The 17,240-nt window shown below is 38.5% G+C and overlaps 1 protein-coding gene across 1 annotated transcript in view; it reads left to right on the forward strand.

Moving 5' to 3' along the window:
• The window catches only part of LOC127527503 (transmembrane protease serine 7-like), a 30,496-nt gene extending 13,659 nt beyond the window's left edge, over window positions 1–16,837 (forward strand). The window contains exons 2-5 of the mRNA XM_051926520.1: window positions 8,104–8,323; window positions 10,412–10,542; window positions 11,233–11,300; window positions 16,586–16,837. Coding sequence (XP_051782480.1) covers window positions 8,104–8,323; window positions 10,412–10,542; window positions 11,233–11,300; window positions 16,586–16,814 — 648 coding nt within the window. The 3' untranslated portion in view covers window positions 16,815–16,837. The remainder of the gene's footprint in view (window positions 1–8,103; window positions 8,324–10,411; window positions 10,543–11,232; window positions 11,301–16,585) is intronic.
• Window positions 16,838–17,240: the final 403 nt, after the last annotated feature.

Below are 17,240 nucleotides of genomic sequence, written 5' to 3' on the forward strand. Positions count from 1 at the left end.
TTGGAGTTAACAGTGCCAATGAGGAGGAGAGGACGTGCTTTGTGGACTGGCTGGAGGGCAGCAGCTCATTAAGATGATAATATTTCTGCTGCAATGCAGCTATAGTATAGGAGTGTTCTAACAAGCTTAGATGATCAGCAGTGAAAACTCTCTGAATATGATAATTGTTATAAGGCTGGGATGCAGGAGATATGTTGAAAGAAACATGGCACACTGTAGTTCTTCATTGTAATGCCTAATAGTTTTCAAAGACAAAAGTTCTTCTTTCCCTTGAAGACCTAATTCCTGAACAGCAGCTGGGAGCAAGATAGTTCACTCTGATCCATCGTCAAGCACTCTAAAGTTTGACCTCTGTGGCGAAGTTGTACTCTGATCACCTTTAGGAGAACTCAAGGTAGAGAGTTACTGTAGTAGGCTTGACTGACACAGGGAATGCTTCTTCTTTTGCTGGTTTCCTGTTAAGCTCATGAAGCACTCTGAGGTGATTTCTTTTGCACAAATTGCAATGTCTTTTCAGAGTGCACTGTGCTGTCTGATGAGATCTGCCACATTTCCGACAGTGCTTGTTTGTCTGAATCCAATGTATCATTTGTTCTTTATTTAATTTCTGGGATAGGAGGACACTGACCCAGGTATAATTCCGAGAACTCCCAATAAGGGTAGCACTTTGGTTTCTTGTCAAGCATCTCTGTTGGTGTTTGTTTAGATAGTAATTGTAATTTGTGGGTTTCTGGTAATTGGTCAGTACCATGGAGGACAGTAGTTGTTCTGAGTTTATTCCTTTGCTGTTTATGCCAATCAGTCTTTTATGCTTTACGATCTTGCTGAGTCTTTATTCTGGGTTGACTTTCACCTTCCTGACACCAGGATTCAAAATTAATCCACTTGTTAAGGTCTAGTAATGTGTATGTGGCACCAAGCTTGTGGAATATTTGTCTGCGGAATGATACCCTCATTTTTGGTGATAGCTTGGTGAGAAAAAAAGCTACATGAGAACCTCAGCACAGTTCGGCCTCACCTTCTGAACCTCAGGATTTAAGTAACCCAACCAATGCCTGGATATCAAATCCTACTGAGTCACATGGTTGGATATTATGGGAATCCATTATAGTTGCTGTCTTTTTCAGAGCTAGTTGGTGAGGTCTTTCAAACTTCTCAATCAGTGCAGGCGTAGTGTCAGAATATGGGGTTAATGAATGAAGGTAAGAGTCTGCCACTAAGTGGGCCTCTTCCAGCTTCAAATGTTCTAACAGAACTTTATACTTGAAATGTTCAGTAGCATCCTTAAGGAGGAGGTTACCCAATGCTAATTTCAGTCTGGCAAACTCACTTTAATTACAATGGAAATCCAGAATAGTTGTTTTTTGCCCCCTATATTGCATCTCTTGCTTAAAGTCTTGCTTAACAGCACCTTGACTTGGTAGTGGTGTATAATTCTGTGTGTGTTCTTGAGCTGAAGAATTACGGATTATTAGCTGCTCTTCGTCTTGCCAGTTGGCAATGGGTGAACTTTGCATGCCTCTTATATCTTGTGCTTCGTGGTAAAAAACATTGAAGTGGTGGAGGATTAAAATAGTTTTGGGTTGATGGGTTTGAATATTCTTATATATTGACTATTCTTGAATTAAATAGTCTTCTTTATTCATAATATAAATTCATTCATCATGAGGGCAGGCAAGGACACGCCGTGGTATTGGGACAGTCACATCATGGCAGTGGTTCAGATGCTGTATCTGTTGCTGGTCTGTAGGCGAAACATTGATGTGGCACTGGTATATTGCCTGAAGTTTGATAACTTGAACGTTGAAGTGATACCTCTCTGATGGCTATCGTTAAGTCTCTTCATCTCCTCTGGGGGGTCTCTCAGTAGTTTTGTTTGCTTATACATTGCTTGCTGTGTCTGTCACAATTGCTGGTTCTCCTTCTGAACTTAATCTACTTGGCAGGTAATCAGTGTGCCTTAATTGGCTAAGGATACCTCCTTGTTCAGATCCACTCATCCTATCAACTGTTGTATGCCAGGGGTCTTCTTGTGAATTTGGTGAATCATATGGTATTGACCAAGTAGGATTTTAACTGGTATTAGGAATTCCATGAAAGGATGAGCTAGCTCTGTGCTGACTGAGAGGTGTCATCTTGGCAGTTCCCTTGAGTATGAAGATAGATGTACATGTATGGGTGAGTGGTGTTCTCTTCACTTTCTTGCGACACAAAATCCTTGATTCTGCTGAAGGCGACATTTAAGTCCATCCTCCTGACGACGTTACTGCTCCTCTCTGACAGTTCTTGTCTTGATTAGTTGCTGATTCATGCCACACTGTGATGGATGAGCTGAGAACAGAATCAGCAGCTCCTGTTGTAAATTGAACTCCCTTAGCCGTCGCTAGAATTACATCCGTTGCTGTGACTTTTTTATTATGGTATGTATGTTGGTCTTCCATGTCAAGTTCCTGGGGCCTCATGTATAACGCCGTGCGTAGAACTCAAACTATAACATGGCGTAAGCACAAAAGCGGGATTGTGCGTACGCACAGAAAATTCCAGATGCAGGAATCTGTGCGCACGCAAAATTTCACGTTCTTCCACTACATAAATCCCGATCCGCATGAAAAGTAACGCACATGCACGCGCCTTCTGTCCGGCCCAACTCCTCCCAGAATTACGCCTCTTTGAATATGCAAATCAATATAAATAGCCTTCTGTGAAAAGACAATGGGAAAAGCACAGGGGAAAATATAAGAATTTCAGCGAATACCAAGTGGAGGCAAAGGAAAAACGTACTATTTGTTGGTGTAAACAGTGGTATAATCAACAAAAGAAAGTTGATCGAGTGACAGAGTGTCGGAAAAACTCGAAAGATCAAATTCACAAAGTCGCACAGTGCCCGAAATAAAAAAGAAATCACATATCAAAGTCGCTGTGAAAAGGCGAGTCGTAGCCCACCATCTGAGTGTCATATGAAAGCGTATTAGGGTACAAACAAAAAACATAGGCACACAGTGGGAAAAAAGCACGAAATGTCAACTTTAATCTCGAAATTTCCACTTTAATCACGTAGTTTATTTTGTCATTAAAGTAGAACATCATAAACTTCATCTTAAAATCGTTTATTTTACTAGTTTCTCAAGTAGCATGTTAAAGTCTTTTTTCTGTATTTGATCTTCTATGTGCTCTATGTGTGTGAATCAGTACATGCTTCCGTTCTTTCTCTTTCTCCGACAGGACACAGAATGCATTACATTCGCGATATTACAGCTCTCTGAATAATTAAAATACTGAGATGTATACGTGATATCATTTTCATGATGATAGGAATGAAAGCATGTTATTAAACATGGGAACACGGTGGCGCAGTGATTGTTCATATCTCACGCAAGAGGCTTGCGGTGCCATGTGCGACCTTCGATGAAATAATTTATTACAGAAGTACTGTCTCTTTCAAACGTACTAACCTCCAATTCCTGTCCATACTTTTCTTTCTCCAATCGCCACACAATCAGCTCTGTAATAGACGTTAAGCCATTTGTAAGCTTAGAACGCCGATTCTTCAAAACTTTTAAGGAACATTGAAATATCTTCGTAGTACATGTTTAATTATTCTATTCGTCTATCCTTCCAGTGTCGCGTCAGCACCAGCAAGAATACAGCGCAAGGCAGGAGCTATCCTTGAACTATACGCTGCGGCACCGTGTCCTCACATGTTTAATTATTAACAATACAGATTATTTAAATGAAGTTAAAGTTTTATCTGTATACTATAAGCAACATATTTTGCTGCATTTCATCTTAAAAATGATACTGTCATCATACGCGCTTTATAAAGTAGCGCAGGTTGTGCAATATTATAACTGTAGTGCAAGTTTACAGTGAGGTGATTGTACTTATAAGTACAAACAGTTCTACAAGGAGCACTTGATAGACTGATTGAGTTCGTTTATAGTTATTGGGATGAAACTGTTTCTGAAACGCGAGTGAGAGTACTGTAATATGGAAAAAGATGATCCGCAGTGGCAACCCTTAACGGGAACAGCAAAAAGAAGAACAAGATGCAGTGACAGTAACAACGCTAAAGCAGTTATGGTATTTGGAATACTATGGCTATTCCCTGGCCCATTATATTGCTACATGTTAATTACGATCAGATGCATTACACTAATAAACAATATGCAGTTAATTTCAGTGTATTTATAAAGCCGCGTCAGGAATGTGGAGCTAAGAAAGAAAGGATGAGCACACAGGAACAGTAGTTTGACCATTCTGTGGACCATTATATTGTTACAGGTTAATTACAATCAGATGCATTAAATTTATGAACGATATGCGGTTAATTTCAGTGTATTTGATAAAGCCGCCTTCGTGGATGTGGATCTAAGAAAGAAAGGGTTATCACACAGGAACAGTAGCACTGCTTTGACGCTGGGTGCCGCCAGTCTGCAAAACCAAGCGGAGAAATTGCGTACGCCAAGGTATGAGTTACCGTGGAAATGTCCGTGGCTTTACACCAAGTTTAGGTTTTATACATCGCGATTTGAGCGTGGAAAGGTTCGTACGCAACATTTCTGTGCGTACATGTATAACGCCGTGCGTAGAACTCACACTATAACATGGCATAAGCACAAAAGCGGGATTGTGCATACGCACAGAAAAATCCAGATGCAGGAATCTGTGCGCACGCATACTTTCACGTTCTTCCACTACATAAATCCCGATTTGCGTGAAAAGTAACGCACATGCACGTGCCTTCTGTCCCGCCCCAACTCCTCCCAGAATTACGCCTCTTTGAATATGCAAATCAATATAAATAGCCTTCTGTGAAAAGACAATGGGAAAAGCACAGGGGAAAATATAAGAATTTCAGCGAATACCAAGTGGAGGCAAAGGAAAAACGTACTATTTGTTGGTTTAAACAGTGGTATAATCAACAAAAGAAAGCTGATCGAGTGACAGAGTGTCGGAAAAAACTCGAAAGATCAAATTCACAAAGTCGCACAGTGCCCGAAATAAAAAAGAAATCACATATCAAAGTCGCTGTGAAAAGGCGAGTTGTAGCCCACCGTCTGAGTGTCATCTGAAAGCGTATTAGGGTACAAACAAAAAACATAGGCACACAGTGGGAAAAAAGCACGAAATGTCAACTTTAATCTCGAAATTTCCACTTTAATCATGTAGTTTATTTTGCCATTAAAGTAGAACATCATAAACTTCATCTTAAAATCGTTTATTTTACTAGTTTCTCAAGTAGCACGTTAAATGCTTTTTTCTGTGTTTGATCTTCTATGTGCTCTATGTGTGTGAATCACTACGTGCTTCCGTTCTTTCTCTTTCTCCGACAGGACACAGAATGCATTACATTCGAGATATTACAGCTCTCTGAATAATTAAAATACTGAGATGTATACGTGATATCATTTTCATGATGATCGGAATGAAAGCATGTTATTAAACATGGGAACACGGTGGCGCAGTGATTGTTCATATCTCACGCAAGAGGCTTGCTGCACCATGTGTGACCTTCGATTAAATAATTTATTACAGAAGTACTGTCTCTTTCAAACGTACTAACCTCCAATTCCTGTCCATACTTTTCTTTCTCCAATCGCCACACAATCAGCTGTGTAATAGACGTTAAGCCATTTGTAAGCTTAGAACGCCGATTCTTCAAAACTTTTAAGGAACATTGAAATATCTTCGTAGTACATGTTTAATTAGTCTATTCGTTTATCCTTCCAGTGTCGCGTCAGCACCAGCAAGAATACAGCGCAAGGCAGGAGCTATCCTTGAACTAGCTATACGCTGCGGCACCGTGTCCTCACATGTTTAATTATTAGCAATACAGATTATTTAAATGAAGTTAAAGTTTTATCTGTATACTATAAGCAACATACTTTGCTGCATTTCATCTTAAAAATGATATTGTCATCATACGCGCTTTATAAAGTAGCGCAGGTTGTGCAATATTATAACTGTAGTGCAAGTTTACAGTGAGGTGATTGAGTGCGTTTAGAGTTCTTGGGATGAAACTGTTTCTGAAACGCGAGGTCCGTACAGGAAAGGCTTTGACGCTTTTTGCCGTGGTTGAGGTAGTGTGTACTTGAAACTATATACCGATAATTCTCTTTCCGATCATCTGCTGCTGTGATTCACACTCAAATACAGTGATATAAATACTCCGAGTGGTACAGTGAGAGTAATATGGAAAAAGATGATCCGCAGTGGCAACCCTTAACGGGAACAGCATAAAAGAAGAACAAGATGCAGTGAGCGTAACAACGCTAAAGCAGTTCTGGTATTTGGAATACTATGGCTATTCCCTGGACCATTATATTGCAGCAGGTTAATTACAATCAGATGCATTACACTAATAAACAATATGCAGTTAATTTCAGTGTATTTATAAAGTCGCGTCAGGAATGTGGAGCTAAGAAAGAAAGGATGAGCACACAGGAACAGTAGTTTGACCATTCTGTGGACCATTATATTGTTACAGGTTAATTACAATCAGATGCATTAAATTTATGAACGATATGCGGTTAATTTCAGTGTATTTGATAAAGCCGCCGCCGTGGATGTGGATCTAAGAAAGAGTAACCACATAGGAACAGTAGCACTGCTTTGACACTGGGTGCCGCCAGTCTGCAAAACCGGGCGGATAAATTGCGTACGCCAAGGAATGAGTTACCGTGGAAATGTGCGTGGCTTTACGTCAAGTTTAGGTTTTATACATCGTGATTTGAGCGTGGAAAGGTTCGTACGCAACATTTCTGTGCGTACGCACCGTTTATACATGAGGCCCCTGGTGATTACAGAGCCCAGAAAAGTGAAGGTTTCCACAACTGACATATTGTTAAGACTTTACTACTCTCAATTTAGTGGGACTGATTTAAATTTAGTTCTGTTAGGTTTTGACTTTATTATATGGAATTTATATGTTTTTAATAAATTCAATAAAAAATTTAAAAAAAAGACTGGAGGGGGGAAGTAATAATGGGGCCCCTCCTGAAGTCCACTGTCATGCCCACAGTTTAGCTTGTTTAGCTCCAGCTTGTTCTCTGCACAGCAAAGGGCCAGCTGCTAAACCTGCCTTCTGTATGCAGACTTGTTACCATTCCTGATGGGCCAATAATGGTTTTGTTGTCTGCATATTTGAGGAGCTTGACAGAGGAGTCCTTAGAGGTGCAGTCATTAGAATAGAGGGAGATGAGCAGTGGGGAGAATACACATCCCTAGAGGGTACCAGAGCTGATTGTATAGGTGATAGAGGTGAATGTCATCAGTTTCACCTCCTGTTTCCTGTTTGTCAGGTAATTGGTAAGCCGCTGACAGGTGGAAACAGGGACAGAAAGCTGAGTTTAGAGTGGAAGAGCTCTGGGATGATTGTGTTAAAAGCACAATTCTAGTTTGTGCTAATTTAATCTCTGCTCCATACTTGACACTTCCTATTTAATTAGCATCCCCATTCATTTTTCTAAATTTTGTGTTTTGAGGTTAATTTTTCTGACAAATATTCATTATGCTATTTTCTAACACTTTTGTAGAAGTTGTGCTTTGATTGTAGTTCATCAGTGTTTGGTAAACCTACTACATATTAGAAAAGCAGAAAAGGAGATAAAAAAATTGAAGAGCATTGATGTTCAAACTCAATAAACTGACTACTTTCTAAATATATTGTGAAATATAGGAAGCAATGCAGTATTAGCATACCTTGTGCATTTCTAGTTAAAATGTTATTTCACCCTAATGTTTAATTAATAGAAAATCATGAGTTCATTAACTTGAGTTTGCAAATAATAGGTTGTCCATACAGTAAGCAGGCAGAGTGGTTTGGTAGCTAGAGGTTTTGTCTGTAAATAAGTTTAGTCTCTATCTCTGAATCTGTACCTCTGAGCAAGTCACTATAACTTCTTGTGGTCCAGTTGTAAAAAATATTTGTAAAACAAGTGTGGGTGTGCATGGTGGTGTATCTTATAGTGAACTGGCCTCCTGCATTGAAAGTAAGTGAAAGTGATGTGTTGGACAGAACTGCCATTTTGCACACTGATGCATATCATTCAAAGTGTAAAGAATATATTTTTGTATCTTAAATGCATGAATGTCTTGTTACAGCCAACCTCTGTTCCCTCTGTTGCCTTACCCTGTCACTCCTCTGCATCAAGCAGTAGAAGACAGAGCCAGACGGCCATCTCACAAGTGGATGTAGGACATCCAGGGAGCATTCCCATCAAGCAGGCTGGAAAAAGCTGCCACCTCCTCCATGTTGTGCTTACCCTGTGCTTGACAACACTGGTGCTTGGGGGACTGGCAGCAGTTACCTGGTACCTCTTGTGTGAGTAGAAGTACAAATCTTAAAGAGTACAGACCTCTGTCTTTTTTTTTTTTTTTTTTTTAAATCTTTGTTTATATTTGTAGTCTTTATCTTTTGACCACAACCTGGTGAGTACAGCAGGAGTGTTGTGATTTAATAAACCTCTAAAATAAATCTGAGTTTTTGATCTCTTTGAATCTACAGAAATATTTGTGCATGTTTAAGTCAAAGTGCGTTGTGAGGCTGTACTTAATACCTGAATGGGTTGAATAGTTTCACTGCTTACAGTATGTATTTTAATACATTCTTATTTGTCAAGGTGACAGAAAGGGGTGATGTTTTACATGTTGGATCAACATAAATGTACACCTGATAATACTACTACTAGTATTATGATTTATCAGCAAAAAGTCAAAAGAGAAAAGATGTGTGTAGTCTCATCTGTGAAGTCAACATTTAAAAGAAATGCCATTGACTGCAGTTATAGAGTAAAATATTGTTTAACTTTTTTCAAATTCTGCCATTTCTAGCTCCTACTATCTACTGCTTGGAGTTCCAGGGAGCTCGAGTCTGACCCAGCAGTATTGTGCATGATGCCAACTCAATAGTCTAGACCAGGGGTCTCCAACTCCAGTCCTGGAGAGCTACTGTGGCTACAAGTTTTCATTCTAACTCTTTTCTTAATTAGTGACCAGTTTTTGCTGCTAATTAACTATTTCCCTTTATTTTAATTGACTTTTCTTGAGACTCTTGACCACTGAATTGATTCATTTTTCCTTAAACAGCACCTAAACATAATGACAACAGATGACCAACTAAGCTGTGGCCTAAAACTACAACCAACTTTACGTACTTCATTCAGTTTCTTAATTTCAAGCCAATTCTCGTTGCTAATTAAACCCGTTGTTTAATTCCATGGCACTCATTCTGCCATGGCAGACATTTCCAGAACTGTTGATTTTCTTTTTTGAGTGCTGTCAAAATGTTTTGTGGACCTGAGCAGATCAACATTACTGAGGACTTCATTTTTCTTTATTTTCAGTTATTGTATAAAGGACACAGGCTGTTGTTTATGTGTTGGTACATTTTGTGTTTTAATATTGTTTGGTTGCTAATTATGGAAAAAAACAAATAATTAAGGGGCTTGAGTCTTAAGTTGTGCATCAATTAAAATTAAGGCAAAGAGTTGATTAGCAGCAAAATCTGGTCACTAATTAAGAAAAGGGTTAGAATGAAAACCTGCAGCCACAGTAGCTCTCCAGGACTGGAGTTAGAGACCCCTGGTCTAGAGTGAAATGCCAGGTTGGCACTGGGCATATTTTCGCATAGGATTTTCCAGTATGGCTTTTGTCTATGAGCAGGAAGCTGGCATTCATATTTGAACACAGGGAGAGAGAGCAGCCACACAGCTGGCACTTAAACTGAGTTGCTATTCTGCCACCCTCCATTTTGTATGTTTCCACCAAGTTCTTCTTTTTTGGTAGGTTTGCTTATGGAGTGCAGGCTTTTCAGTGAGTCTCATTAGGGCCATTTGCCCTCACTCTGCTGCTTAAGGTTCAAAGATGGCCTGATTCAGGCAGTACAAGGGTGTGTTGAGGCGTTCTCTTGATGACTGAGTAGATGAACCTTACATGAGTATTTGGTGAGTTTGGTTTATGTTCTGCTCACTTGCTTTGAAAGTTCCTTGGTTTTCATGGTTGAGTAGCTGCTTGAAATGTATGGCTATGAAATGATGCCTTACAGGGCCAGCTGGTTTGACAAAGAAATCACAACAGACTTTGTGATTTTCCTCTGCTAAGCAAGTATTTTGGCACAGTTCATAAATGAGTTAATGATTGCCAAGTGAAGAATCAAAGGATCTTCATCAATCAGTTCTTCAAAATAATTCTTCAGGGTCATGCTTATAATCTGTGAAGTTGCAAAACAGATACATAACTACTAGTTTAGAGATATCTTCCATCATGTAAAGTTTTATCAATTAAAATAGAATTGACATTGATCACTATACTTACTGGTTTATACATGTAAACCAATATGCAAATATATATTTTATCTTTTTAACAAACTAATAGTTTCTTGTTTGAAAGTTTTCTTTTTTCTTAATTTTAGCAGCTGAGCATTCATGTCCAAGAATTTATTTTGGAGGATCATTCCATTTGATAAACATCAGCTATAACTTATCACTTATGGACAAACAATCAGAGGAATTTAAAACTTTAGCATTGGACATTCAGGTTATTGTAAGTAACCTTCATTTGTATATTGTCTAAGTGTATGTAGTTGTTAAAAGGAACCATGGCCCCATTGACCTGGTTTCAATTTTCAGCCCTGTCAACCAAGTCTTGCAGCGCATGCTCATGAACTAAGGCGATTGTGGGCCACTGTGCCTAACGATGATTTGGTATCTCACTCCTCTTATTGTTTCCAATGCTATTAACAAATTTAGAAAACAAAAAGACTAAAACTATGGCTGGCCTACTGTAGAGTTTATTGTGGAGTGTACAATACTTGTTATGTATGAAAAAAGAGGACTGCTCTTGCTTTGAAAGAGATTTCAGCTCTATTGAAGAGCAAAATACAGGGTAATGGACACCCTTAACACACCAGGAGGCTGGTTTTCCAGTTTAAAAAATACTGTACATACACTCTTCCCATAATTGTGTTTTACTGTTTATAACAAAAAGTCAAATGATGGAGTGCTGAACAGAAATGACTCCAATATAAGGTGAAGATGGATTGCTATTTAAAGAAAAAATTCTAGAGCTGACAGGTTATTAAATCTGAGAGACTCGAGAAATGGTAAAATCAAAGAAATTGTATCATTTGTCACCTTTAACTCAAACCTCATTTATGCAGTTGAATTTTATTTACCTAATTATTTTACTACACATATTAATCATTCATAATACATATAAACTTTTTTCTTACAGTTTGAGGATGCATTCTTAAATTCAAAGTTGGCATGGCATTTTGAAAACGCAAGCATCAATGCCTTTAGGTGAGGTAACAATTACATAATTATCTATCTATCTATCTATCTATCTATCTATCTATCTATCTATCTATCTATCTATCTATCTATCTATCTATCTATCTATCTATCTATCTATCTATCTATCTATCTATCTATCTATCTATCTATCTATCTATCTATCTATCTATCTATCTATCTATCTATCTATCTCATCTGATTGTGATGTACAACATGTGTGATCCTACAACAACTCTCACCCATTGCAACTATATGCGCATTCATGACCCTCACTCTGCAGTTCACTGACTTATTTCAGACTAGCGACTGGGAGCCCGATCGAATCCGGCTACAAATTCTGCGTTTGTGAAATCAATCCTTTCTCTGCAAAGAATTACTTGTTTTTTTAAGTCCCTGAAATGATTTAGTTCTAATATATAGATTTGAGCAAATTTTGGTGTTTCACTCTCTCCGGGGTGCAAGGGTCCAGATTGATGGTATATTTGGCTATGTATTCTGTAACAATATGGACCATGGCCTGGAGGCAGGGATATTTGTGCGCCCATGGATGCACAGGCTAATGCACTGTTGTACTTTCTGATATTTTCCAAGAAGTGCTTGGAGTTTGGGTCTAAATACAGTATGTCCACAGGTTCTTAAACCTGTCAGGGTATCTGTAAGGGTTAATTTGAACTTGACCTTTATGGCAGCAATTGTATTCTCCACCTTGCTTGTTCTCACAGGTGAAGTTGAATGAGTTGCAATGTTTGCACAGTTGTGCCAGAGTAGCTGAGTATTTTCACACCGCACAGCATGGGCTGCTCAATATCTTTCAACCCTTGCTGCATTTGCAGCTGCTTGAGCTTCTTCCGTCGCTTGTGCACTGCTGGCAATATTTCTTTCAGCGTTAGTAGCATTCTGTAGCGCACGTTCTTCATCTGTCCTTTGTGCCCGATTTGCACAATTTCTTTCAGCGTTAGTAGCATTTGTAGCCGCACGCTGCTCATCCGTTTGTTGTGCACGTTGTGTACGTCTTGTTACATGATCAAGTCTACGTTCCTTGTCGGTCATGTGACTTGGTTTCCTACGCATCCTTTCTGCGGCCGCTGCTGTTGTGGCTGCATTGCGATCGTCACTCATTTTAGATCTGAGATCGGCTAAAATTTAAACAATGACCATTGTTAATACCCAGCCATCATTACTCATGCTTCTAACTTGTATTGAGTCGAGGTACTGACACGAACACCATACATACGAGGTATTGACTAGGGATTCCCGGACATTTTTCTTTCCCGCATTCCCGGGAATGAAACTGCTGTAATTCCCAGGAAAATGGGAACGGCCAAGCTCGCATATATACTGTAGCGCGTAAAAGTGTAAAAGTCGATGAAGAAATAAGAGTTATAGTTGAAAATAATTAAGGTGGTGCCATTGCCGCAGCTTGCACTTCATCAGACAACAGCTTTGAACAGCAACTTGAAATTGCAATGCGTCAGTCTGTTGCATCCGCATTATCTGTGCCAAGAAACTTGCCATCACAGAATGATGACAAGAAACTGGATGCATCAGTAAAAGCAGTAAAAGCTGAAATGGTGGTGTTTCAGAGCAACGGCAAGCGCGGGCGTTGTTTAGAACAAGTGTATCAGTATCTGATGATTGTGCCGCCTACTTCAGTGGAGGCAGAGCATGCTTTCTCAGCGGCTGGCATACTTCTGCACAAAGGTGCTCTCTTGCCTGGACGACCGTACGCTGGACACGTTGTGCTTTCTACATTCTTATTACCGCAACTAAAGATACATGTACTTATATGACAGCATGAACTGCTTGTAGATAAGGTTAGTCTTTTATTTGTGTCAACATATTGCAGTAGTTTTATTAAAAATAAGTGTCGGTCGTTCTAAAACCGTTCACATGTGAGATGCCCGTGCACTGTGTCATCCCCGGGAGCCCAGGATTCCCGGGAATGAAATGCAAGGTTCCCAAATTCCCAGGAATGGATAAACCCATCCGGGAATGGATTCTCTAGTATTGACGCGAACACCATACATACGGATACTATCAAATTATATATAAGGATGGACACACTTAAGTGCCAAAGTGTTTTATTGTGTAAGGTCCTATTGTGACACAATTTTCCAATTTTATACTGTTTATTGTGTAGACCTTAATAAAATATCTAAAATCCCACTTACCACTTTGTAATCAGGTGCTTTAGCACTTCCTTCTCCCTTACCTTCTACATCTGTAACTTAAGCAATTAGACAGAGTGAAGAACCAGGCAGGAGTTAAGTCACACATCTAATTATATATTGATAAAAATGCCCAAAAATATGAAGGAAACAGAATACAATGTTTATTTTGCCACCATACTTTAACAGCCTAAGTAGCAGTGCATCTTGCGTCCATAGGCAGCTCTCAGCTAATCTTCAGTCTAGCTTGTTTTGCTACCACATGGCCTTTCATGCCTCTCTCAGTATGGCTGCCAAGATGGCCTCCAATTCAAAACCAATCATAAACAGGCATACTTTAGACCAAACAGAATTCAGGTACAGCTCACCCCCCAGTTGCTTTGTTAGTCAATTTATGGCCCTTCTTGTAGGTGATGGCTTATAGGTGGTAGGTCCAAACATAGTCACCCTTGCCAAGCTCGTCTGATTTGCTCTATTACCTTCACCATAAATTCGTCTCATCCTGAGTTAGTCCTAAGGACTTGGGGGGTTGGTTAGGTAAACATCAAAGCACTGCTGTTCTAAGTCATTGAAGTAAAACGGGCCTTCTGAAACACTAATATTACGCTTGCTTTATCTTGTTTACAAATAAAGACATACAAAGTACTTATCAGCTTATATGCTAGAAATCAGTACACCACACAAACTAAAAAATTGTAGACCATCTTTTCCTATAATACATGCATTCATTTAAAGTGATATAAAGCTTCCTAGCAAAGCAAGTCAGTCTACTTTTTTATAGTGTGATATACCCTACTGATCCACATGCATAAGTTTTGCTCAGACATGCCAGTTCTAGGTCATGTCTTCATTGCACGCCTGCTAGGTAGAGATGGGAATCTTTTTATTCGATTTTGATTCATGGGGTCTTGATTATATTCAAAGCAGATTCCCAATTCTATATAATTTTAATAAATATTTTAAGCATGAATTCAACCATCAGACATTTACACTCACGCCATCTGCACACATAGGAGAGAGTGGCAAACAGTCTTAAATGTAAAGTCACCAAAGTGGCTTTTCAGAACAATGGCATAAAGAAACCCGTTTTCATTCCCAAAAGAACCATCCATGCGAAGGTTCTAGAAAGAACCTATTACTTAGATCCATAACAGGTTCCATAAATAGCAATGAATAGATGATAACAGGTTTGTGAAATGGCAATGAGTTCATAACAACACAGGCCAAACTCAGGTTTTCTTGATCTGTTTTATCCTGCTAGGTAGCCTTTTGAATATTTCTGTTGTGTCCACATATTAGGTACCCAGTCAAAAATGAAATAGTTCTCTGTCAAGCAATGGATCAACCTGGAACTATACAAACCAATGTCATTTTAGAACCAGTATTTTTAGGAGTGAATGTTTCTGCGTTTTGGGTTCATTAAAAGGAAAAATGACTTTTCAGATAAGCAAAAAGACTTGTTCATTCAAGAGAGCCCTGGCAAATCTCATTGTGAAAAACTCTTCACTAGTTCAAAGTGTTAGCAGTGCAGAGGTGAGATAAAGAGAGATTGGCTAATTGACAAGAGACAAGGAGCAATGAATGCTAGTTTTGTTAAGGGTGCAGATCTTTAAATTGTAACATACCTTTGTGTAATTTCTTGGCAATTTGTTTTTTATTTTGGTGGCATTTTTTATGGCTCTCAAGAATAGGAAGGTGTGTTATGCTTTGTTCTGGGGCTTAATCTCATTCTCTGTGTACCGCACTTCAGTTGTCTCAATATTTTACAGTCCTCAGTGTAGGTGTGTTTTTTAACAAATAGCACATTTATTAATAATTATGTATTAAAATAATACATGAAGTATTTCACAGATATATATATATATATACCCTTTTCCTAACATTAATCATTCCACACACATAATAATAATAATGCAATCACAACACTAAAACATAGCCATTTGCAATGAATTAACAGTGGTCAGGGATACAGGACCAGTGCTATAAATAAAAGCACATGAGGCAAGGCACATTTTTGCCCCTTCCATTAAGGATGTATATGAAGGCACTGGATGTGTATGTAATTTTTAAGATTTGTACTTGACGCTCATTGTTTTGTATTATTTTATAATATTAAAAAGTATATATTGTTGCATGAAAATGTTGCTCTTACTCTGCCAGGATGGCAGGGTTTGCAGTTATGTTAATTTAGACAGCACAGTGTATTCAGAATTGTGTACTCAACTGGAACCCTGTCTTTTCCAGAACAGTGTGTGTAAGCACATTTTCATTTTAATGTAGTATTATTTAGAAAAGGGAAAGTTAAGACCAGAAAGTGTAAAAAAAAATTGATTTTGAACTTTGTGAATCAATTTTGAATCAGAAATTAAAAGAATCGAGATTCTTACATACATCGTTTTTTTTTCCCCCAGCAGGCCTACTTTTTGCTTTACCCACTATATACATTCTTGTTTTCACTTCACTCAGCCTAGTGTTTTATCATCACAGATTTTTCTGCTCTTATTTATTTTTTGACAATAATCCTTTAACTCTATATCTGGATGTCCTTTGTGTAACAGAAATCAGGAGGTTGACCCAATATTAGAGTCCCTCAAAGCACCATCAGGCCGTATCTGTCAAAGGATCCAGTTTCTCCACATCCCTGTAAATTCCATTTCTTTGGCCTTATACATATACTGTATATTGTAGTGTAGGATGTGTTTCTTTGGAGTTCTATTGTTATATCCCCATTGTGATTTCCTCATTCAAAGCTTGATCAGGAAAGTGTCACTGCCTCTTATGAGTGTGATACCTGTTCTTCTTACAGACATTTATGCATGTTCATCGTGACTTTTACAAAAAATACATTTTTTCCTAAACCCTATTAAGGTTCATTAGTTTAAGTTACAAATATATTGGCATGTGCATGCTACAAATTCATTAACTTTATGAGCCGTGCTTAACAGTATAACCCAAGGCAGTGTGCCTGAATGAAAGGCTCAATTAATTCAAATCTTATTACTGCAACCGCTTTAGTGCAGTTTCTGATTCTGAAAACATGAAGTCATTCACATGACATGTATATAAGAATTTAGCCAAGCTTTAATTAACATGTCACCCTTACCTATGCTCTTTTCTCACCAGTGATGGCAGTGTGGTTGCTCACTTCTCCCTCACATTTACTTCATTGAAACCAGAGGGTCAGATGAAGGACTCTGCTCTGCTTGCCACTGACATTGCAAACGTACTGACCAATCACCTCAGGCAGACACCATCTGAGGAGAGCACCTCTGGGCACCTGGGAAATTATCAAGTGGATTCATCAACCATTTCAATTCATGGTACCTGGTTTTTACTGCTCTCTGCTTGGTAAATCAGTTGAAATAAATACCTTTAATGCTGGTAGCCACCAAAAATAGTGAAAGCATATGCAAATAAAATTGTAAAGCAGATCGTTTATAAAAATTAATGCTGGTTGTTTTTGAATATGTTCAATAGTTTACAGCAGTGCTGTTAACTATAGGTATCTTCATTATCTACTGTAACTTGAAAATCCCATTTTCATCAACTGTATTCAGTTTATTGGTTTGTGCAGAATTGTGGTACAATGACTAGTAATGCCACCTTACATGTAAAGAAAGAATGATTTAAGTCTCTGCTCAGCCAATGTCTACATGGATTATTCTATATATATTGATGTCTTTGAAATATAAGAGGAAAAATGTTATGCTAATTAGTGACTGTAAATTGTATAAACTGTGTGAGTGAGTGTGAGTATCTGAGAGAGCGTGTCTTCTTA

Source organism: Erpetoichthys calabaricus, chromosome 4 (genome assembly GCF_900747795.2).
Source record: "Erpetoichthys calabaricus chromosome 4, fErpCal1.3, whole genome shotgun sequence".
Taxonomy (NCBI): Eukaryota; Metazoa; Chordata; class Cladistia; order Polypteriformes; family Polypteridae; genus Erpetoichthys; species Erpetoichthys calabaricus.